Source organism: Oncorhynchus keta, chromosome 14 (assembly GCF_023373465.1).
Source record: "Oncorhynchus keta strain PuntledgeMale-10-30-2019 chromosome 14, Oket_V2, whole genome shotgun sequence".
NCBI lineage: Eukaryota > Metazoa > Chordata > Actinopteri > Salmoniformes > Salmonidae > Oncorhynchus > Oncorhynchus keta.
In genome coordinates, this window is record NC_068434.1 from 64,682,141 (window position 1) to 64,706,228 (window position 24,088).

At 42.7% G+C, this 24,088-nt stretch overlaps 1 protein-coding gene across 12 annotated transcripts in view; it reads left to right on the forward strand.

Moving 5' to 3' along the window:
* The window catches only part of tjp1a (tight junction protein 1a), a 161,409-nt gene that overhangs the window by 13,794 nt on the left and 123,527 nt on the right, over positions 1 to 24,088 (forward strand). For 11 of the 12 annotated variants that reach the window (XM_052462135.1, XM_052462142.1, XM_052462143.1 and 8 more), the window contains exons 1-2: positions 5,777 to 6,233; positions 16,894 to 17,197. In XM_052462135.1, coding sequence (XP_052318095.1) covers positions 6,139 to 6,233; positions 16,894 to 17,197 — 399 coding nt within the window. In that variant the 5' untranslated portion in view covers positions 5,777 to 6,138. Of the gene's footprint in view, positions 1 to 5,776; positions 6,234 to 16,893; positions 17,198 to 24,088 lie in introns of those variants that run through there. The other variant, XM_052462138.1, reaches the window with a different exon arrangement.

A 24,088-nucleotide genomic window follows, 5' to 3' on the forward strand; every position in this document is an offset into this window, starting at 1 on the left:
GTTCTTCAATTCCACTCCACAACTGCAATTATGTGGAAGTGTGACCACGTTAAAGCTACAGTAACTTAAATGGATGTGATTGTGTGCCCTCTCTCTGCCTGATCCTGGTGGCATGTGGTCAGTGGGCAGGCAGACTGCCTGTGTTTATCTGAGTTAGTGGAGGCTGGGCTCTGTCACCTGTGACTGGGAGGTGTAGGTGTGCTGGGCAGGGTGGGGAGCAGCGGAGAAAGAATCTGCTGTGGGTTGACTTGTGCATCACCTTGCACTTCCCTTGACCTTGTCCTCTCTTGTCTTCTACATGGTTGCAACCCAGGTCATTCTCCTGTTATGGTGCTGCACTCGACAACCTCAAACCTTCCACAGTGTGTGTGTGTGTGTTGTTTGTGTGCATTCTTCTGTTTGTACAGATCTGCTATTTTAATTTGATCAATCTGTTGTCACAGAGAATTTTCCTGCACACATCAAACATTAGGCTATAACAACAACAACAACAACAACAATTCTCCCTGACTGTCTAGTTTTTATTTTGGTGATTGTTAGTTTTTAAAGATTATATTATTAAATAATACATTGCTCCATTATATTTTCTACATACTTTATATTTGGTTTTAGTCTTTTAATTTTTAACTGAAAATATTTTACCATTCCGAAGTAATCAAATCAAATCAAATCAAATCACATTTTATTTGTCACATACACATGGTTAGCAGATGTTAATGCGAGTGTAGTGAAATGCTTGTGGTTCTAGTTCCGACAATGCAGTAATAACCAACAAGTATTCTAACTAACAATTCCAAAACTACTGTCTTATACACAGTGTAATGACAATTCAAAAGAATTTTTTTTTTAAATTTCCTTATGAACAATGTATCTAGATAATAATTCACATTTATATTTCTGCAGGATTATTTTCCTGCTGAGAGAAGCATGGTCAAATTAAGATAGCACACCTGTATTTATGTTTGTCATGTATTAACAGTTCCATTCCCTGAAGTTCCATTCTGTCTGAAATAAGCCTAAGGAGACAGGAAGTCAGAAACTGAGATTTTGGCTGTGGACAGTTATTTCAGTAGGACACCCCTCTGTTCTTCCAAAAACAGAAAGTGGTGCTGACAATAGCAGTTTCATTTTGACCTTCCTCACCAGCTGCTCGCCAGCTTGTACATCCTGGCATGAACTGTTGTTCTAGTGCTGTTCATTTATTTATTACATTTAAGGATGTTGTGGTTTCCTGGCTGGTTAAATCCATACAGTAGGGTCTCTGAGGTCTCAGATGTTCTTCTTGCAATCTTATAGCCTATAGGCTGAGTGGGTTAGGCTATTGATGTAATAACTGTAATATCTTATGTTTCACCGAGTCGTGGCTGAACGACGACATGGATAACGTACAACTGGCTGGGTTTTCCATGCATCGGCAAAATAGAACAGCTCCTTGCGGTAACAGCTGGTGCCGAAATCTAATATTAATGAACTCTCAAGGTTTTGCTCGCCTGAGGTAAAGTATCTCATGATAATCTGTAGACCACACTATTAACCGAGAGTTTTCCTCTATATTTTTTGTGGCTGTCTATTTACCAATGGCTGTCCACAAACCAATGCTGGCACTAAGACCGCACTCAACAAGTTGTATAAGGCCATAAGCAAACAAGAACATGCTCATCCAGAGGTGGCGCTCCTAGCGCTCCTAGAGACATTAATGCAAGGAAACTTGAATCCGTTTGACCTTATTTCTACCAGTATGTTACATGTGCAACCAGAGGATAAAAACTCAAGAACACCTTTACTCCACACAGAGAGACGCATACAAAGCTCTCCCTCACCCTCTATTTGGCAAATCTGACCATAATTCTATCCTCCTGATTCCTGCTTACAAGCAAAAACTAAAGGAGGAAGTACCAGTGACTCGCTCAATATGGAAGTGGTCAGATGACACAGCTGCTAACCTACAGGTTTGTTTTGCTAGCACAGACTGGGATATGTTCCGTGATTCTTCCGATGGCAATGAGGAGTACACCACATCAGTCACTGGCTTCATCGATGACGTCCCATAGTGACCGTACGTACTTACTCAATCCAGAAGCAATGGTAGAGCTGTCGCTTTCAAGGAGCGGGATTCTAACCTGGATGCTTATAAGAAATACCGCTATGCCCTCCGACAAACCATCAAACAGGCAATGCGTTAATACAGGACTAACATTGAATCGTACTACACTGGCTCCGATGCTTGTCGGTAGTGGCAGGGCTTGCAAACTATTAAGGACTACAAAGGGAAGCACAGCCGCGAGCTTCCCAGTGACACGAGCCTACCAGATGAGCTAAATTACTTCTATGCTCGCTTAAAGGCAAGCAACACTGAAGCATGCGTAAGAGCACCAGCTGTTCCGGACGACTCCGTAGCCAATGTGAATAAGACCTTTAAACATGTCAACATTCACAAGGTCCCAGGGCCAGACGAATTACCAGGACGTGTACTCCGAGCATGCGCTGACCAACTGGCAAGTGTCTTCACTGACATTTTCAACCTGTCCCTGACCGAGTCTGTAATACCAACATGTTTCAAGCAGACCACCATAGTCCCTATGCACAAGAACACCAAGGTAACCTGCCTAAATGACTACCGAACAGTAGCACTCACGTCTGTAGCCATGAAGTGATTTGAAAGGCTGGTAATGGCTCACATTAACACCATTACCTCAGAAACCCCAGACCCACTCCAATTTGCATGCCGCCCCAACAGGTCCACAGATGACGCAATCTCTATTGCACCCCAAACTGCCCTTTCCCACCTAGACAAAAGGAACACCTATGTGAGAATGGTATTCATTGACTACAGCTCCGCATTCAACACCATAGTGCCCTCAAAGCTCATCACTAAGCTGTCCCCTCTGTATTGGCCAGGCACAACTCCAAACCATCATTAAGTTTGCAGACGACACGACAGTGGTAGACCTGATCACCGGCAACGATGAGCCAGCCTGTAGGGAGGAGGTCAGGGACCTTGCAGTGTGGTGCCAGGATAACAACCTCTCCCTCAACATGATCAAGACAAAGGAGATTGTTGACTACAGGAAAAGGAGGGCCAAGCATGCCCCCATTTTCATTGACAGGGCTGTAGTGGAGCAGGTTGAGAGCTTCAAGTTGCTTGTTGTCCACATCACCAATGAACTATCACGGTCCAAACACACCAAGACAGTCATGAAGAGTGCCCCTCAGGAGACTGAAAAGATGTGGTATGGGGTCTTCAGATCCTTAAAAAAGTTCTACAGCTGCACCATCGAGACTGGTTGCATCACCGCCTCGTATGTCAACTGCTTGGCATCCGACCTCAAGGTGCTACAGAGGGTAGTGCGTATGGCCAAGTACATCACTGGGGCCAAGCATCCTGCCATCCAGGACCTCTATACCAGGTGGTGTCAGAGGAAGGCCCTAAAAATGGCCAAAGCCAACCTAGTCATAGACTGTTCTCTCTGCTACCGCACTGCAAGCGGTACCGGAGCGCCAAGTCTAGGTCCAAAAGGCTTCTTAGCAGCTTCTACCCCCAAGCCATAAGATTCCTGATCAGCTAATCAAATGGCTACCCAGTCTAGTTGCATTGACCCCCCTTACGCTGCTGCTGCTACGCTCTGTTTATTCTCAATGCATAGTCACTTCACCTCTTAATTACCACAACTAACCTGTGGCCCCTGTACCCTGTACCCATTGAAGGAATATTTTCTGCACAATAGCATATCCATATTGGCCTCTGATATATAACCTACCTTGCATCAGACCCCTCCTCCCCCTCCCAGCCAGGCTGATGGGCGGTAATGTTCCTCTGCAGTGACATGCTTTAAGAGGAGGTAGAGGAGATTGTGGCCCAGCTTAGTCATTAAGAATCCCTTCGCGCTTAATGAAAGATTACTAACTGTTACGTCTAGTGCCCTGGCCAAATTTTCCATTTGACACACAGACCTCTACCATCCATTTAAAACACAGGCCATCCTGCCCCATCCCTCAATGTGATTGGACAGGCACTTTGTTTACTCCCAGAATACAGCCCATAGACATACAACGGAAACAAAATGGCAGCCATTCACTGGCCCTGAATTTGTTATTAGCCAAGCAACTGCACGTTTTATTCTTCTATAGTCAATATGTCATGTTAGCATCTTAGCATAGTATGTGGCAAAATATGTGTACGTTGTCAAGGAGTGCGGTCACGTGTGTTTTGCAAAGCAGAGGATCACTGGTTCGAGCCCGGTATGTCTACAGGGACAGTGAAAGAAGATATACTGTTAGCACCACACTGACGTCAGTTTCACAAGCCGTTTTGAATATTTCATATCCAATACTGCAGTATGTAAAATTCAATCATGTTGTTTTTATGTTTTGGTGTATCCAGTCCAGTGGCTGTGCTCAAATGAATGAGCTGTAGGATGACGCAGAGACTTGTTTAACCTTTAAAGGTTAATGGTCCTTCCCATGAGGCCGAGCGGTTCTGAAACAGTCCCAGTGCTTGGATCATGAACTCATCTGACCGGAAAGGGACAAGCCTTTTAAGTCTAATGTTCTGTATAGTGTTTTCCACCTCTTGTTGTATCTGAAAATGTAGACATGTTTACTGTTGCTTAGAATTGGACATTGAATCAATGTGAAAATAGTGGTCCTCCCAGAGATACTGGGATCATTTGGCCTTTGACTGCTGACCGCTTGGTTTGACCTCTGATTCTTATGAGATGTTTATGTAAGACTCTTGAGCAGGGATGTATCAGAAGAGAATAATATAGGTGAATATATCTGTACGGGAAAAAGAGAAGAACTGTCTCATTATGGAGATGGTTTGTTTTTATTGGTGATGGGAACAGAAACGGTATACAATAATCTGTGTGCAGTAGGCTGGCTAATCTAACTCAATCCACTTTAGATTCCTAATCATCTGTAATCTGGGACCAGACAGTCAAGGATCTTTGGTTAAGGGAGACTCCTGCTCGTTGTGAGTCAGGACAGAAAAACAATATAGAATCTTATGTTTAGGACAGTAATAACAAAAACGATACGTAGTATTGTGTTCATAAACCACTTAGAAACAGTTTCTGTATTCAAACGAATGTTACATTGTCATCTCTCAAATCCCTTTCCCAATTAGCCTTGTTGTTGAACTCTATTTAATTGAGCCAGTGATGGGATAATGGTGACTGCCTTTCAGACCTCAGTAGGAGCAGGGTTTGGCTGACTAAAAAGATTGAGATTAAAACAACAAGGTCAGTAGGTAGACAGCTGTCACAGATGAAGCAAACCCTGTTTTTCAGTTTCACTTACTGCCTTGTTACCTGCAAATGCAAGATATAGGGTAGGAAGAAATATTTAATGATTTATGTTTCATTTAATATAGTGTAATTGATGTGATCAACATGTTGATAATAGAATATAATTACATTGTGGGAGAAAAATATGTATCTTGTTCCCGCCTACCTTTCTTCTCTGCTGTCCTTCCCCCTCCCCCTTCCTTTCAGTAGGTATAACAACTACCGGTCTGGGAGCAGTCCAAGGATCAGCACATTAATCAAGTTTTTATACAGCCCTTTTTATAGGGTTTAATTATGAACCCTGTGTTTGTTCTGAGAAAACAAAAAAAACTATATCATGCACCCAAATTAAATATCAAGATTTATTCATTGGACAAGAACCCCTCTCAGCTCTACATGCACTCACTCTCCCTCCCTCTCCCTCCCTCTCTCTAACGCCTCTCTTCCCTGCTCTTTCTCGTTGAACACACGCACAGCACACTCTCTCCTACTTCACACACGGACATTTGGGTGCCGCTGCAGCGTTTCGCTAGCTAGAGTTTTTTTCCCAAAGAATAGTGCCTCGAGGGCGAACAACAAAACAATGTTGTGGTCCTGACTAACATTGAATGGATAAGCCATCTATTCTTGAGCACTAATGAGATTAGGGTGTCATTGCAGACATGGGTTGCAGCGGCATGGTACCTTTTGTTGAGCTCCGTGGGGAGTGTTTTCCCTGTCAGTCCTTCAGCGCTGGAAATGGCGTTCTGATGCTGAACAAGGAAGACGCGGTACAGGCGGATGCCAGCGAATAGAAATTACATGTTTTCCATAAACTGGTTTGTGGTGTGGATTCCTAGTAGTGGTGGACAACATGAAGTACCAGAAATACATAACGGTGATACAGATGGCTATGGGGGTGACTGCCATCAACAGAGACAATTGCATCCCTCCTAAGAGACAGATGTGGTGAGTATGGATTTCACCATGCGGGGAACAGGGGTGATGCTGAGGAGAGGAGAGGAGGATAGCGTTGTGCATGTACAGTCTACCGTATCAGTCTTAACTAATGACAGCGGAGAGGAGGACAGAGAGAGGAACCACACAGCCATTGTGCTTGTGCTCCGGCTGCACAATTAGCTTTTTAGCTTTGTTGTCAAGGAGAGTTGGAGTCTCTCTGTGTGACATGCTTAGTTAGGGTGAGCAGCAGCTGTTTGCGGAAGTCAGCTCAAGCCTCGCTCTTTGTGCTCAATGTTGCCACGGCTGTGGCAGTGGGCAGGGAGGAAGATTGTATGCCGTTATATGTTGTATTTGTGTTTTCTGGGCAGGGGGATTGTTAGCCAATGCCGATACATATTTGTATCTGTCATGTATGTATTTTAGGCAATGTCTACCTGGTTTGTAATGCCTACTTGGTTGTATCTGTGCCTACACTGTGTGTTAATTGGGCAGGGTGATAGTATTCCAGTAGTACATGGTTGTAATCTGCCTGTGTGTTTTTTGCTTGTACATGGTTGTGTCTCTCCCTATATGTTTGTATTGGGCAGGGGGGGGTTGTAATTCCACTACATTCCAGTTGTATCTGTGCCTCTGTTTTTGGAGAACTACTGGTGGCACATCCCTCTCAGATGAAGAAATCACACATTTACTGTGATGCTCTAGAAAGATCCAGAAAAGATGAAAGACCAGGTGAAACGGAGTAATAAAGGCATTGTTATCTAGACACAATGTGTCAATATGTCAGAGACATTATATTTTAGTCTGATGTATACTGTGTGGACTCGATTTTGTGGCATTTCTAATTCCAGTACATTTGCCTTTCACACAGTCCACTTCCTTTCTCACCATGTCATTATTACACCCTTGTTAGAAATGCTAATACTACCCTGTGAAATCTGAATAATTATTGCTATCATCATTTTTTGATCTCTGCATCTAATTCAAATGAATAGCATGAAAATATGTAGCATGAAACATAATCTCCTTCTGTTATTAGTCATTGTTCAATACTACTGTAAAACAGGAGTTACTGGTGCATAGTAAGCTATATCACTGGGAGGAGTTCCTGTTGATGGGTGTATCTAATCATCAGAACCCCTGTCACGCTCAATGTGGTGCGTGTCTACATCTCAGCCTTCCCACCTGTCTGTTGATAACCAGATTGACGTATAATCTCATTTACCATCCATCCATTACACAGAACACGATTCGTCCATCCAGATGTGACCACCATACTATATTCACTTTACCTTATACCTCAGTGGTTTAGTTCAGTTCAACCTATGGAAACATGGAGTGGTTCTGTATTATACTGCAGTAGTCACGGTAAGACCAGGACAAAGCCGTGTCAACTACCTTTTGTTTGGCTGTTCTCCTAAACCCTTTTACTTAGTGTCTTAGTAACCACCATATTAAAACAAACCCTTACTGCTGCAGGAAAAATAAAGAAAATCAAAGTAAATAAGTAAATTAATCAGAGTAAATAAGAAAATCAATCATTCTAGTAGGGAATCAATGGAAGGGATTGGTTGGTATTTCTTTCTTCCGCCAGATCGCATGTACACTGTTTCCTCATCTGTAATCCACACAAATGACGTTAAGCATGTGACATAATCCGGCCAAATTCAGTGGTATTAGTCTTCGATGACAAACAAACAGTGGTTTATTGGTTTATTGTATCCGATCTAGCAGAGCTCATTTTGGGGGATGTTTATGAAAACATTCCAATTCTGAGTGTGAAGAAAATTCCAGATCAGCAGTCAAAAATTCTCAGATTGGGAGTGGGAAGAATGTTTTCTATTCTAGAATGTGTTCCTCCTTTCTTTGTGTGAATGCTGTCACTAGTGTTGAGAGAGCAGCAGCAAGCACTATGGTTCTTTTTTGGACACTGCTCCCTTAAGAGAGGCGGTGCGGTGGATCTCAGGGTCATCCCATCCCGTGGTGGGGGGAGGGGGTTTCCCATTAAAAGGAGATTACGATATTGCCTGACGGACCGATGGACATGTTAGATGCCCCAAGCAGAAGCCAGTTAGACCCTGCTAGGCTAACTTCTTGTTGTTTTGTATTGAGTCATTGGCCAGAATGGTTGTAATCTCCTCTCAGCTGGTTTATCGCACTAAAGTGAACAGATTAAATTGGGTTTATTGACTTGTGGCTGCCCCCATCCAGTGCCTTCACCTCATTGGGGTGGGGGGCATTTGAATCAGGCATCATTCAAGATGGTTGTAAGTGGGTTTATCATACAAAGCAGGGTGCTCTGGTTGGAGCCAACACTGACCACATTAAAAAGGATAGGAGGATAGCTGTTAATATACACTGAGTGTACAAAACATGAACAACTCTTTTCATGACAGACTGACCAGGTGAATCTTGGTGACATATATGATCCCTTAACGATGTCACTTGCAAAATCCACTTCAATCAGTTTAGATGAAGGGGAGGAAACATGTTAAGCATTGAGATAGTTGAGACATGGATTATGTGTGTGGGCCATTCAGAGTGTGAATTGGCAAAACAAAATATTGAAGTGCCTTTGAACAGGGTATGGTAGTAGGTGCCAGGCACACCTGTTTGTGTCAAGAACTGCAACACTGCTGTTTTTTTTCACGCTCAATAGTTTCCTGTGTGTATCAAGAATGGTACACCATCCAAAGGACATCCAGCCAACTTGGCACAACTGTGGAAATTGGAGTCAACATGGACCAGTATCCCTGTGGAATGCTTTCGACACCTTGTAGAGTCCATTCCCCAATTTAATTTAATCTGTTCTGAGGGCATAAGGGGGTGGTGTTCCTAATGTTTGGTAAACTCAGTGTACCCCAGTGGTGGTCAGTGCCGTTTAAGATGAGGGAGAATTATTATTTTTTAATGAGCGTGGTCTTATTTCTATTACAGCATATTGGATGACTGTCATTCATATTCCATTCACCCAGCTCAATGTAACAGCGATAGGTTTAGGCTACATGATACTAAAATTTTCCCAATACCCATCATGAGGTTACTACAACCTAGCCTATGAATGAAAGTTTACAACGTAGGTGCACACAGGTCGAGAGACTTGACACACATCACCTGACATGATTCTGATCTCTCTGTCACTGTCTTTTTCGCCCCCCCACCTTTCTCTCTCTCTCTCTCTCTCTGTCATTCATTTATCAGATTAATACATTCACTGAATTTGTGTAGTTGATTCCAAAAAACAGTAGTTTTCCCTTCACACACAGACCAATGGTGCATTAATTCAGCAAGCACTGAGCCTGTTTTCGGGGCCTTCGTGACCTCACGGTATTGTAGCTGCAGTAATTGCTCCTATAAAAGCCTGGCTGGAGGAGCAATGACAACAAGACCTATCAGACATTTATCCCCTCCAGGAAGATACAGACTAGGAGAAGCATGACTGTTAAAATCTGTGAGTCAGTAAGATGCTCCCGGCCAGAAGACTCGCAGGAGGCTGACAAGATGGAATCTGTCACTGCGCCACAAACACCGGAGGACATGACAAACTAGCTAACCCCATGTACCTTTCCCATTTGAACTTGGTAATGTTCTCTACACTGGTCGTTTTATATTTCTCTTTTAGGAACTATATCCAGCTTTCGCAAAGTGAATACATCACGAGTCTGGGAAGTATGACAAGGTGACTCAACTACCCTACTTTTTGTTTATTTCTAGAAAGAAACAGAAGCATTTTACTGGAGTTAGCTCACATTCAGTGAGATGCCCTGCGGCTCTCACCTTGCCGGTTAGGGTTAAGGAAGGCTTCATCCTCACCTCAGTGCAGTCCATGGACAGATCCCCCATCACCCAGATGCTGAGCAGATGTTCCTGCCCTACTGTTAATTTATTATCCTTACATTCCGTTTACACACTGTTAGTCAGAACCTAGTGTCAACCTGGACTTGGGTTAATACACTTTACACTCCATTACCAGACATAACGCCAAGCTGTGCTTTTATTGTAAGTGTTTCACCCTCTCTAATAAGGAGGATCTACTGCACATGGAGAAGTGATCAGGAAAGATGAGGCGTGTGACTGTGTTGATGGTGGGTCTTTATGTGCCTCTCCACAGGGGTCACCACAGTGTTCAGATGTGACCATTGGCCTGTCATGTTAGATACATGTCTTAAGTCCTAATCTGTCTATCCATCTGTCAGAGTTGTCTAGCCTACCTAATCAGAGTGGCGAACCCTCGATCCCACCTGCCTGCCCGTCTTTCTCCTGGTCACCTCATGCACTCAGAGTTTAAATAACACCTGCTGTTTTTTTATTCCCCGATTATATTTTCCAAGGATGTCCACTTGGTTTAATATGCTTTGCTTTGTTTTGGCCCTTTCATTTTATTTTATGCATCATGACGTTGTTAATCTCAGGGATGCAAATGGGATGCAGCAAAATGCCTCTCTAGTCATCCCACGCTCCAGGAGGGATGAAGCCTGTAGTGGATGAGTAATGTGTTGTAGTGGTGGAGCTCAGGGGATGTTAGGTCCGGCCAGGCTTAGCCAGGAGAGCCTATAGTAGACCACGTGCTGACCGTACTGTCCTTCAGTCCCTCTCAGTCCCTCTCAGGCTCACAGGATGAAACATAGGCCTCTTCTGTGCAGTGCAGTGAGTTTCTGTAATGGCCCAGATACAGTTATTGATGTGTCTGCTGTGTTCTTTCTTCCTCCTCCAACAGAAAAGCCTGATACAGAGGTATCAGACCCATGCTCTGGCCTTTGTTGTCTCGGTTAAGTCCAGATGATTGTTCTGCAGGGTGCACACTGTGTGAGGAACTGTCATAACTAAATACTTCAGAGGTACTTAAACATTGTAATGCTGAAGGCCCTAGTCCTTTCCATTGGATTTAGACACAATGGCTGTACTGCAAGCTAGCTTTGATCCTAACTCTTGAGCATTTTAAACATTGAATAGCTTTTTTTTAAAATCCAACAAAACTATTGTGCTTTGATTATGGAGCTGTATGCTGAAGTAAGCTTGTCCTACAAAGGACAACACTTTCTGACACTCCATGCGTAGACTCTGAACAGGGAGTTGATAGTTGAATGTTTTATATATAGACCACAGAAAATAGAGACGCGTTTGTTCCTTTCATGTTTTGGATTTGTGTAGTGACAATCCAGTCTCTTTTGAATGTGTTTGGTAGACAGCTGAGAACAATTTCAACAGCAAAGACTTTCTCATATGAAGGTCAACGGAAGGTTACATAAGACCTAAGGATATGTTTGATGATCATCAGCAGAATGATTAAATTAAGTCTACTGATCCCACATCTGAATCATAGAGCTAGTCTGGACCCAGTAGCTAATAGTAGTAACTGTAGAGCAGGGGTGTCAAAATCGATCCACGGAGCGCTGAGTGTCTCTGCAAATTCACATTGACAGATCTATAACACACCTTTCTTTCTCATTGCACGCAAGTCTAAGAAGCGGTAGACATGTTTTGTGTGCTCTATTTCTATGCTTCCCTTGCTTAAAGTTGCACTATGTTACTTTTTGGGCGAACCGACCAAATTCACATAGAAATGTGAGTTATAGATATGTCATTGAAAGCAAGTCTAAAAAGCAGTAGATCTGTTACGTGTGTGCTATTTCTATGCTTCAACGTTCAAAAGTTTAATTTTTGCATGTTTTGGTTTCGTTCACCAGCTCAAAACAGTTGAAAATGCAATATTTTTGTTCATGGAAAATATATTTAGATGGTACAATGATTCTCTACACTACACTTACTTGTTTTGTCATGTACACTATTCGAATTCTAGCAACCAGGAAATGGCAGAGCAATTTCTGCATAGTGCATCCTTAAGCACTAGACAACCAGGTAAGAGGAGTTCCTTGCTAATTAGTGACCTTAATTCATCAATCAAGGACAAGGGAGGAGCGAAAACCCGCAGACACTCAGCCCTTCTTGGAATGAGTTTGACACTTGTGCTGTAGGGTGTATGTATCAGTCAGTGTGCTAGATGTGATGCTGTGTTGCACTGTACCATTCAGCCCCACAGCACATTTGTTTTACTTCCTGTGTTCCAAGGTCAAGGACATATAGCACTGCTGTCAGGTATCAGTTTTCACTGACTACCCAGATAGGCCATGTTGATGATGTAAAATAGGCATTTAGCTTTTCTAATGTCCACTTACTGCATCATCTCAAATCTAAGCATCCATATTGTTTTTGATAATTAGTTCACCTTGTTGACACTGATTATATTAAATTTTGTATCTGGCATCAAAGACGTATAGGTCGTCATTATTATGACTACTAATGTACCAGTGCTTTCAAAACACCTACTGTCCTATTTGAGTGACTGGACAAGCTGGGTATGACGTGGACTGCGTGGTGAGGACAGTGGATTTAAACTGCTGCATTTCAAAACCATTAGCGCTATTGCGGTGATGACATAACTCTATCCATGTCTTTTAAAATGCGTCAATGCTGAATCAGAGATGATCCATAATAGATGTTTAGGGGCGAAAATTCTGGTATGTCGTAATGTTATGTGTTCACTACCCAGTATAAGCAACCTGGTCTCAAAGCATACCGTATTATTCTGTACAGAAATCTGAGACTACAGTTAGTATGATATGTTACAAATTACAATTCGTATTATATGTTACGAATTTCTAAAATGTATGATATGTTACAAATTCTAGCTAGGTTGCTAACATTAGCTAGCTGACTAATGTTAGTTAAGGGTTAAGTTTAGGAGTTAGGTTAACTTCTTTCGGCTGAAATCCCGTTAACGGGATCGATTTGACAACAGTCAGTGAAAGTGCAGGGCTCAAAATTCAAACGACAGGAATCTCATAAGTTCAATTCCTCAAACATACAAGTATTATACACCATTTTAAAGATAAACTCTTTGTTAATCCCACCACAGTGTCCAATTTCAAAAAGGCTTCATGAAGAAAGCATACCATGCGATTATGTTAGGTCAGTGCCTAGTCACAGAAAAACACAGCCATTTTTCCAGCCAAAGAGAGGAGTCACAAAAAGCAGAAATAGAGATAAAATGAATCACTAACCTTTGATGATCTTCATCAGATGACACTCATAGGACTTCATGTTATACAATACATGTATGTTTTGTTTGATAAAGTTCATATATATATCCAAAAATCTCAGTTTACATTGGCGTGTTACGTTCAGTAATGTTTTGCTTCCAAAACATCCGGTGATTTTGCAGAGAGCCACATCAATTTACAGAAATACTCATCATAAATGTTGATGAAAATACAAGTGTTATACATGGTATTAAAGATATACTTCTCCTTAATGCAACCGCTGTGTCAGATTTCAAAAAAGCTTTACGGAAAAAGCACACCATGTAATAATCTGAGTACAGCGTTCAGGCACAAAAACAAGCCATACAGATAGATACCCACCATGTTGTGGAGTCAACAGAAGTCAGAAATAGCATTATAAATATTAACTTACCTTTGATGATCTTCATCGGAATGCACTCCCAGGAATCCCAGTCCCACAATAAAAAAATGTTTTCTCGATAGTCCATCATTTATGTCCAAATACCTCCTTTTTGTTCGCGCGTTTAGTTCACAAATTCACGAGGCACAGGCACTTAGTCCAGACAAAGTCAAAAACGTTATATAATTTACACTGTATTTTGGATAGGCAAAGAGTTGAAAACCTACAAACCTCAGATTTCCCACTTCCTGGTTGGATTTTTTATCAGGTTTTTTCCTGCCATATGAGTTCTGTTATACTCACAGACATCATTCAAACAGTTTAGAAACTTCAGAGTGTTTTATATCCAAATCTACTAATACCATGCATATCTTTGCTCCTGGGCCTGAGTAGCAGGCAGTTTACTCTGGGCACCTTATTCATCCAAGCTACTCAATACTGCCCCCCAGCCATAAGAAGTTTAAAGGGTTAGTTAAAGGGTTAGCTAAAAGGGTAAATGCTAGGGTTAGGGGAAGGGTTAGCTCACATGCAAAGTAGCTAAAAATTAGTAATTATTAAAAAGTTGCTAAAAAGAAGTTGCTCATTTGTCCGTGATGAGAGATTCTAACTTGCAACCTTTTGGTTGCTAGACGGTTGCTAGACGCCCACCAATCCACCCAGACCAACCACCCTACGTTTGTCTTTGCCTTAATTAAGTAACCTTCTGTCTTATGTAACCATACCAAACGTAGCACATCACACTAACTTGAGTATCCCGTCTAGTTTATCAGACCAGGCTGGTACAAGACGTGTGTATCAAGAACCATGCTAAGGTTGTCAGTAAAACGCAGTGATGACCTCTTCAGTCCTCTGCAGTAAGGGAGATTCTCTATTTCTGGACAAATCTTCATGTAATATTCATAAACTTCACCACTCGCAAGAGTTACTGCTTACATTTTTCTTTTCTTTTTTTTATTTTCTTAAAGTTTATGCATTGTTTGTTGTGAGGGTGCGCAAGGGATAGGACAAACAGTGTTTGAGTCTAAGCTGCTCACAAATTTACTGCCTTTCTTCACAACAGCAAGGAAAGCAGTCCATATTTGCACATGCGGCAAGTTTATTTCTGTTTCGTTGGAACGCAAAGTTTCCAAAGTATCCACTCTCACAAGGACTCTTCTGTGTGCTTTATTTTCATGTCAATGGGTTAGTAGAGTGTATCACATAGAGCTTCTGCAAGGTCCCTCAGCATGGGCCAGTTGACCCAGAGGTACTGTACCATGATCAGTGCTCCATCCATAGCCTGTATCAGAGCACAGCTACAGTGCCATACCATCCATCTGAATGCAAGTCTTTCATTCTTAGAAATTCACTCCAGAACCCCACAGGGCTTTCTACGCTGCCACTCGGCTGTATGAATGGAATCCCCTCATCACAGCTGCTATTAACAGTAAGACTCTGGGATTGTGGTTGTCAGAGGCTCCTCCAGATTGAATGGTGTGTGTGTGTGTGTGTGTGTGTGTGTGTGTGTGTGTGTGTGTGTGTGTGTGTGTGTGTGTGTGTGTGTGTGTGTGTGTGTGTGTGTGTGTGTGTGTGTGTGTGTGTGTGTGTGTGTGTGTGTGTGTGTGTGTGTGTGTGTGTGTGTGTGTGACAGAGAGAGAGCACTCTGGTAGCTTTGAAAGTAAATCCCTGGTGTGCGTGGGCTGGGTTGGTCAGTCGTAGACGAGTGAAGAGGTCATGGGAGAGAAGCCCAGGCAGCTTCCAGCCTCTACATCGGGGCTGCTGCCCATCAGCCATCATCACGGGGCCAGAGCAGGGAATGTGATGCCAGGCAGGGCACTGAGGGGAGGCAGTCCCCAGGCTTGTCCTAGAGGTTTTTGGTTTTGGGAGCCGGTAACTTCAGTGCCAGTGAATACATCAGCATGTGTATGGCCCTATCACGATTCAACAGAGATAAAACTGGTCTCTGTTCTCTTATCTTGCATCTGTTCTGAATCTGTTGAGACACAGTCAGTGGTATCAACATATAGAAGGCACTTATAGACATGCAGCAGTGGTCTTATGCTTTGTTTGATGCTCATCGTTTTATTTGAATTCAAAGTAAAGCATGTTTGTTCTTGTGAGAAGCTTTGTTGCATTGTGAATAAATGGTGACAACAGAAAACTCAAAAGTGATCACAGAAGATTCTGATTCGACCCTGTCTTGTTGTCTTTATAGAATCACCTCTCAATAGACCCCTTTCACGATCCATACCATTTACTGCTCTTAAAAGCAAAGGAGATGTGTATCGGTGCAGCCCTGAGGTCTAACTTTCTGCAGGTCGAAAGTGCTTACCATATATGCCTTGACATTACTTGAATAAGTAATCAGCTTGCAGAAAGGAGGGCTGGGTAGTCAGCACTATTGTATTGCAGTAATGTCACTAAAGCACTCTATACCCAGAGCTCTAGTGCTTCTGCTACTGTTGCTGCAGCCATAGTTGGAGCCATTTCAAAAACGTTTACAAAGCTGTTACAAACCTTTAGGAGCTTAATCGTGATTTCCCTACAATCTTTGACACGGAGTTGTACCACTTCCTCTCTCGCCTCCTCACAGCTTTCACATCGCCTGTTTTGATTCCTAAACTCGGAGGGCTATAGCAGTTTTAGGCTGTTTGACAGTGGGACCGGATATGAGTATAAAGGTTATAGTTTTCCCCCAAGCAGCAGCAGCCGCATAAATGATCCGCTGTGACAGAATAGCCTCCAGAAGCCCCGATCCTCTCCAACATCTGGATTCCCGCAGGCTGGGGGTCTGTGGGGGGGTGAGTGTAGCCTTGGGCCTTGGCAGTTCTGTTCAGCTAGCGGTTCTCTTCAGAGGGAGAGTGTGGCGGTGCATGGTAGAGCCTAGCTCTGGCTGAATAATGGAGGAGTAGGAAGGATGCTCCATACCTCAGTCCCCCGGGGGCCACATGACATTACACCCAATTATGCACATTTGCCTTGAATGCATCGCAACCCAACAGGGAAAAGTGTCCTTTAAAGAAATGAAGAGAAAAGGAAAAAAAACGTTTTGATCTATCCTGTATTCAGCTGAGTATCCGCTGTCTCTTACCTCAGTTCATCCTGTGCTGCTAGCTTTGAGCTTTGTCCCTCCATTTTGAATGTGTGTGGTGTGGTGGTAATTTTGTATGTATGTACTGTATGTTAATGCAAATGTGGTGTCTCTGTCCCTCTGTCTCCCTCTGTGTTCCAGGGTGACTCCCACAGATGGATTGTCAGGGATAGGTGCCACAGGGATAGGCACCGCTGCTTCGTCTGCTGCCATTACGGAAGCTCAGGATTCAGCAGAAGCAGCTGCAGAAGATGCTGCAGCTGCTCGTGCCGCTGCTCGTGCAGGTGCTATGTGTGGTTCTGGTGCTATAGGAGGATGCAGTGTAATGTTTGCCACCTCCACACTCTCGCTGCCCATGACCCAGGGCAAGCCCTCCCTTCGCAGGATCAAGGGCCGTATTCACCGCAGCAAGAGCCTGGACAGCATAGACCTGCTCGACTCCAATGTAAGTTCTAAACAGACTAAAATGTGTGTGTGGTGGTGTGCGCAAGTTTGCGTGTGCATATGCATGTATTCTTTCTAATGACAATTTTCTGAGGACATGAGGATATGTCACCCTCAATTTTTCAGCTGCCTTTCTAACTCATGAATAATACACATTATCGTACATTATGCTGCTTAAATGCTATTCTCTAAACCCCCTGCAAATTCTGAATGTTTGGTCATGAATCTAAACAAACTCTTTAATATTATCAAAGGCATTGAAGAGCAAACATGATGACTGTCTTTGCTGTACAAATGGGCTTTTCAGTTCATATAAGTGCCTACACGTAAGTTCAAGTAAGTGCTTACAAGGGAATATAAATAGGGGTGTGTTATTAAACTAAATCATGAATATTGTTACGGAACTTCCTGTTTATCTGGGGACAAATAGTACATTCTTCACGAACAGCAAATTAAGTTGATATTTTGCCCCTTTTTTAAAATAATTGTAAATAGGGCCTACTACCTTTTAACTTTTAGGAAAGATAAAACCACTAGCTAGCTGCATTATTGGGTTCCCTTAGGGAGATGGTATTCTAATGGAGTGTGGTGTAAAGCAAAGCTTTGATCTCTGTCCTCATACATGAAAAGCAATTGCTATTTGAACCTCTTCCCTTACCGATACAGGCTGAACTGATTTCTATAGGCTCTACAGACATATATCTCACTGAAAATTGGAAGCCTCCCACTTACTCAGTGATAGTTGTAAGTACACTGCCTTCAGAAATGATTCACACCCCTTACAGCCTGAATTTAAAATGGTTTAAATATCCCTTTGAGCATGATGAAGTTATTAATTACACTTTGGAAGGTATATCAATACACCCCGTCACTACAAAGATACAGGCGTCCTTCCTAACTCAGGAGAAAACTGAGGATGGATCAACAACATTGTAGTTACTCCACAATACTAACCTACATGACAGAGTGAAAAGAAAGTTGCCTGTACAGAATAAAACATATTCCAAAACTTGCATACTGCTTGCAAAAAGGCACTAAAGGAAAACTGCAAAACTTGTGGCAAAGAAATTAACATTATGTCCTGAATACAAAGCATTATGTTTGGGGCAAATCCAACACAACCTATCACTGAGTACCACTCTTAATATTTTCAAGCATGGGGGTGGCTGCTTCATGTTATGTGTATGCTTGCCATCAGTAAGGACTAGGGAGGTTTTTATGATTAAAAAAACAGAATAGAGCTAAGCACAGGCAAAATCCTAGAGAAGTCTGCTTTCCAACAGACACTGTGTATCACGTTTCAAGGTAAGACACAGATGCAGACAACGTCGGCTAAACAACAGTTTATTAATCCAACAGGGGCAGGCAAAAGACAGGTCAAGGGTAGGCAGAGGTCAGTAATCCAGATAGGTGGGGCAAAGGTACAGGACGGCAGGCAAGCTCAGGGTCAGGGTAGGCAGAGGTCAGTAATCCAGATAGGTGGGGCAAAGATACAGGACGGCAGGCAGGCTCAGGGTCAGGGTAGGCAGAGGTCAGTAATCCAGATAGGTGGGGCAAAGATACAGGACGGCAGGCAGGCTCAGGGTAGGCAGAAAAGGTCCAAACCGGGAAAACAACTAGAAAACAGGAACAATCGAGAGACAGGAACAGAGGGAAAGAGCTGGTAGTCTTGACGAAGCAAAACCAACTGGCAACAGACAAACAGAGAACACCGGTATAAATACACAGAGGATAATGGGGAAGATGGGAGGGGGGGTGGAGACTATCACAAAGACAGGTGAAACAGATCAGGGTGTGACTCTGAGAGAAAAATTCATCTTTCAGCTGATTAATAACCTAAAACATAAGGCCAAATATACATTTGATTTGCTTACCAAGACGACGTTGAATGTTATGAGCGGCCTAGTTACAGTTTTGACTTAAATTGGCATGAAAATCGATGGAAAGACTTGCTGTCGAGCAATGATCAACAACCAACTTGACAGAATTTCAAAAAGCTCTTAGAGAGTTGTAATCGCTGCCAAAGATCATTCTAACATGTATTGATTCATGGGTGTGAATAATTATGTAAATGAGATATTTCTCTATTTCATTTTCAATACATTTGCCAAAAGGTTCTTAAAACATGCTTTTAATTAGTCATTATGGAGTATTGTGTGTAGATGGGTGAGAACATCTATTTAATATCCATTTTGAATTCATGCATCAACAAAATGTGGAATAAAGTGTCTTGCAAAGGTAGATTTTTATTTGGATTTCATGTAATGGACATACACAACATAGTCCAAATTGTTGAAGTGAAAAAAATAACTTGTTTAATTTTTTATATTTTTTATGGAAAAGTGGTGCGTGCATATGTATTCACCCCCTTTGCTATGAAGCCCCTAAATAAGATCTGGAAACAACCAATTACCTTCAGAAGTCGCATAATTTGTTAAATACAGTCCACCTGTTTGCAATCTAAATGTCACATGATCTGTCATATGATCTCAGTATATATACACCTGTTCTGAAAGGCCCCAGAGTCTGCAACACCACTGAGCAAGGGATACCACCAAGCAGGCGGGACCATGAAGACCAAGGAGCTCTCCAAACAGGTCAGGGACAAAGTTGTGGAGAAGTACAGATCAGGGTTGGGTTATAAAAAAATATCAGATACTTTGAACATCCCACAGAGTACCATTAAATCCATTATTAAAAAATGGAAAGAATATGGCACCACAACAAACCTGTCAAGAGAGGGCCACCCACCAAAATTCACGGACCGGGCAAGCAGGGCATTAATCAGAGGCAACAAAGAGACCAAAGATAACCCTGAAGGAGCTGCAAAGCTCTACAGCGGAGATTGGAGTATTTATCCATAGGACTACTTGAAGCTGTATACTCCACAGAGCTGGACTTTACGGAAGAGGGGCCAGAAAAAAAGCCATTGCTTAAAGAAAAAAAATAAGCAAACACGTTTGTGGTTTACCGAAAGGCATGTGGGAGACTCCCGAAACATATGGAAGAAGCTACTCTTGTCAGATGAGACTAAAATGTAGCTTTTTGGCAATTAAGGAAAACGCTATGTCTTGCTCAAACCCAACACCTCGGGAACATCATGGTTGTGGCAGCATCATGCTATGGGTATGTTATTCATCTGCAGGGACTGGGAAACTGGTCAGAATTGAAGGAATGATGGATGACGTTAATAAATACAGGGAAATTCTTGAGGGAAACCTTTTTCAGTTTTCCAGAGATTTGAGACTGGGATAGAGGTTCGCCTTCCAGCAGGACAATGACTCTAAGCATACTGCTAAAGCAACACTCGAGTGGTTTAAGGGGAAACATTTAAATGTCTTGGAATGGCCCAGTCAAAGCCAAGACCTCAATCCAATTGAGAATCTGGGGTATGACTTAAAGATTGCTGTACACCAGCGGAACCCATCCAACTTGAAGGAGCTGGAGCAGTTTTGCCTTGAAGAATGGGCAAAAATCCCAGTGGCTAGATGTGCCAAGCTTATAGAGACATACCCCATAGAGACATACCCCTGTATGTTGTTATTATGTGGCTTCCCTCAGAGATGGCACACCGGTTATACTAGAAAGCTTGTATGGAAAGGGAATCAGTGCAATGCAGCCTTGGTAATCATTCTCAGCGACACACACACACACACACACACACACACACACACACACACACACACACACACACACACACACACACACACACACACACACACACACACACACACACACACACACACACACACACACACACACACACACACACACACACACACTGCCAGAACACCTTCACTTATGCAATATGTGACTTCTGTCAGTTCAGCATAGAGTTCTGTGAAACCCCAAGCATTCCATATGTCCCTGACTGACTGACTGAGTGATTTATTCTTCTAAAAAGAGTAATCTGATAAATAGTAAGCTGCTTGAATCAAGCTCTAAAAACCATGACAACCCTGGTATTCTGCTGTAGCTGAGAGCAGCTTGGCTTGGCTGGCAGTGGGTTTCTCCTCTCTGGTCATCTCATATGAATTTCTCTGAATGGGGAGAGGGGGTTGGGTGTCGGAAAAGCAACCACCGGTTTATGAAGTGAGAGCATGCCAACTTGCCGCTAATGCACAATAAGACTTATTTTTAGGGCCACTGGAACACACAGGACATGTCATGCATTAAAACAGCCAGCTCTCTTACATAGCCAACATTTTGTAACATTCACCTTACATAAATACACACAGATTTGCACTTGCTTTAGACACCTGTCATGAGACATCTTGTGTTTACTGCGCCACCCTCACTAGAATCCCCTTGATACCAACACAGACTCAGACATTAGCCAGTGGAAGAGGAGCCTAAACTAACAGCTTTATCTTCTTATTTTGTGTTTTTGATGATGTCATTGGGAAATCATGTATTTTGGTAAGGGCTCATCATTCGGCACCTCCACAGCAGCCGGCCTGTCCTCATGTGTCTGGGTAGGGGCTCATTATTCGCCACCTACACAGCCGCCGGCCTGTCGTCTGTGCATGAGAGGGACTCATTATGACTAAATTTAGAAAAGCACCATTTGCATTTTACAGAAGTTAATTCATTATTGATGTGGTGGAGCTGGAGGTGGCAGTAATGGACCAGCCGTTGGCCTAGGTGGCACAGAGCAGAATGGCTATCCTGAGTGGATACACATTCATGCTCTCACTCACACACACAATGTTAGTTTTTCACTGTTTGTCAGAACCTAACAGACAACTCGTCAAAGCTCTAAACACGTTTATTCAAACTAAGTTTATTCACCCAATGGGTCAAACAGCTGAAAAGACAAAGCCATGTTTCCACCAGCACAAGTATTTCTTCTCCTCCTTGCACATTTAGACAGCCAATACATATTTGTTGTAGTCAGGAAGCTAAGTGATGTGTGTAATAAAGCTATTTCTTCTCCCTTCATCTGACCTGACCTCGGCCCACATTCCTCACCAATCCACAGCTATCCAACCCTATCAGTGACCGCAACCAAGTGATTGCCTTTTCCCTTTCCAGACCCATACTTCTCCCCCAACCTCACTTCTCTCCCAGTCTAGATTATCTTTGCTCAAGCCTTGAACAGACTGATTGACGTCATGGGTCTTAAAGAGATTGCTTCTTCTATGCTAACGTTGTTGATCAGTACAATAAAACAAGTTCCAAATGGAAGGTAAACAGATTGTCTTTCATCTGTAGCCTCATGAAATCAGCAAAACAAGATCAGTAATTCAATGCATGCACACACTCTTATTGAATATGCATTCACCTGAATTGTGAATAGACCTACAGTAGGCTATATCTTGAGTTACCCATATTATCAATAGATTTACCATTCAAATAAATGATTACCATTATGTTGTTATGTAGTAGATTGCTAAAAAAAGCAGTGTTGAATTGATTGTATGATTGTTTAATTGATTAATTAATGCATACATTCAAAATCTCAATTTCAGATGTAATGGTATTGAACTCAAAAGATCTGGATCAAGTGCCATTCTGTGATTTTTGACTAATATGCCTTTTTTTGCTGTGGTATCGTTTTGGTATCAAGTATCGTGATGGTATCGAGTATTGTGATTCTAAACCTGGTATCAGTATCGAAGTCAAAATGAATAGTGCTATTGATGCTGTAATTTCATATAGACCTACAGTTTTAACGGCTGAAGTTAATTTTGACTCGGTGTGTGTGCAAAAAAGAGTCTGAGTGAGTGAGTGTTCCCCAGAGCCTCAATCCTGTTACACCCTGCCAGCCAGCCCCTTGGAGGGTTGCCTATTCTTCAGTAATAAACACAATACAAGGCCTTTATGTCCGGGTGATTGTATGCCTCCACTGAACACAATTTTGAGGTTTCCTTGACTAGCGATGGGACACACTTACATTGAAGAAGTGTGTAAAAGGAATACCCACAGCGAACCATTTAAACCACATAACTCTCTATCTCCCTTTTTGTATTCCCTCCCTAGGGGTCGTATGCTCCTCCAATAGGAGGGGAATGTTTCAGATGTTACATGTCATTCAGAGGAAATATCTATTGCTCAAGCTGGAGGAGGAGGTTTTAGCCCAAGGCCTAGCCTGGCTGTCATTTAGGCTGGCAGTCAGTGTTCTTCACTGAAAGATTTGGAGCACCATATCACTATCACCAATAAGATTGTGAGAGAGAGAGAGAGAGAGAGAGAGAGAGAGAGAGAGAGAGAGAGAGAGAGAGAGAGAGAGAGAGAGAGAGAGAGAGAGAGAGAGAGAGAGAGAGAGAGAGAGAGAGAGAGAGAGAGAGAGAGAGAGAGAGAGAGAGAGAGAGAGAGAGAGAGAAGAGAGAGAGAGAGAGAGAGAGAGAGAGAGAGAGAGAGAGAGAGAGAGAGAGAGAGAGAGAGAGAGAGAGAGAGAGAGAGAGAGAGAGAGAGAGAGAGAGAGAGAGAGAGAGAGAGAGAGAGAGAGAGAGAGAGAGAGAGAGAGAAAAAAGGAAACATCACATTTGCTTAAGAAATCAGACCCTTTACTCACCTTTGGCAGCGATTACAGCGTTGAGTCTTCTTAGGTATGACGCTACAAGCTTGGCACACTTGTATTTGGGGAGTTTCTTCCATTCTTCTCTGCAGATCCTCTCAAGCTCTGTCAGTTTGGATGGGGAGCGTCGCTGCACAGCTATTTTCAGGTCTCTCCAGAGGTGTTGGATCGGGTTCAAGTCCGGGCTCTGGCTGGGCCAATCAAGGACACTTCTCTTGTCTTGGCTGTGTGCTTAGGGTTTCCCCAGTCTGAAGTCCTGAATGCTCTGGAGCAGGTTTTCATCAAAGATCTCTTTGTACTTTTCACCGTTCATCTTTACCTTGGTCCTGACTAGTCTCCCACTCCCTGCCACTGAAAACATCCCCACAGCAT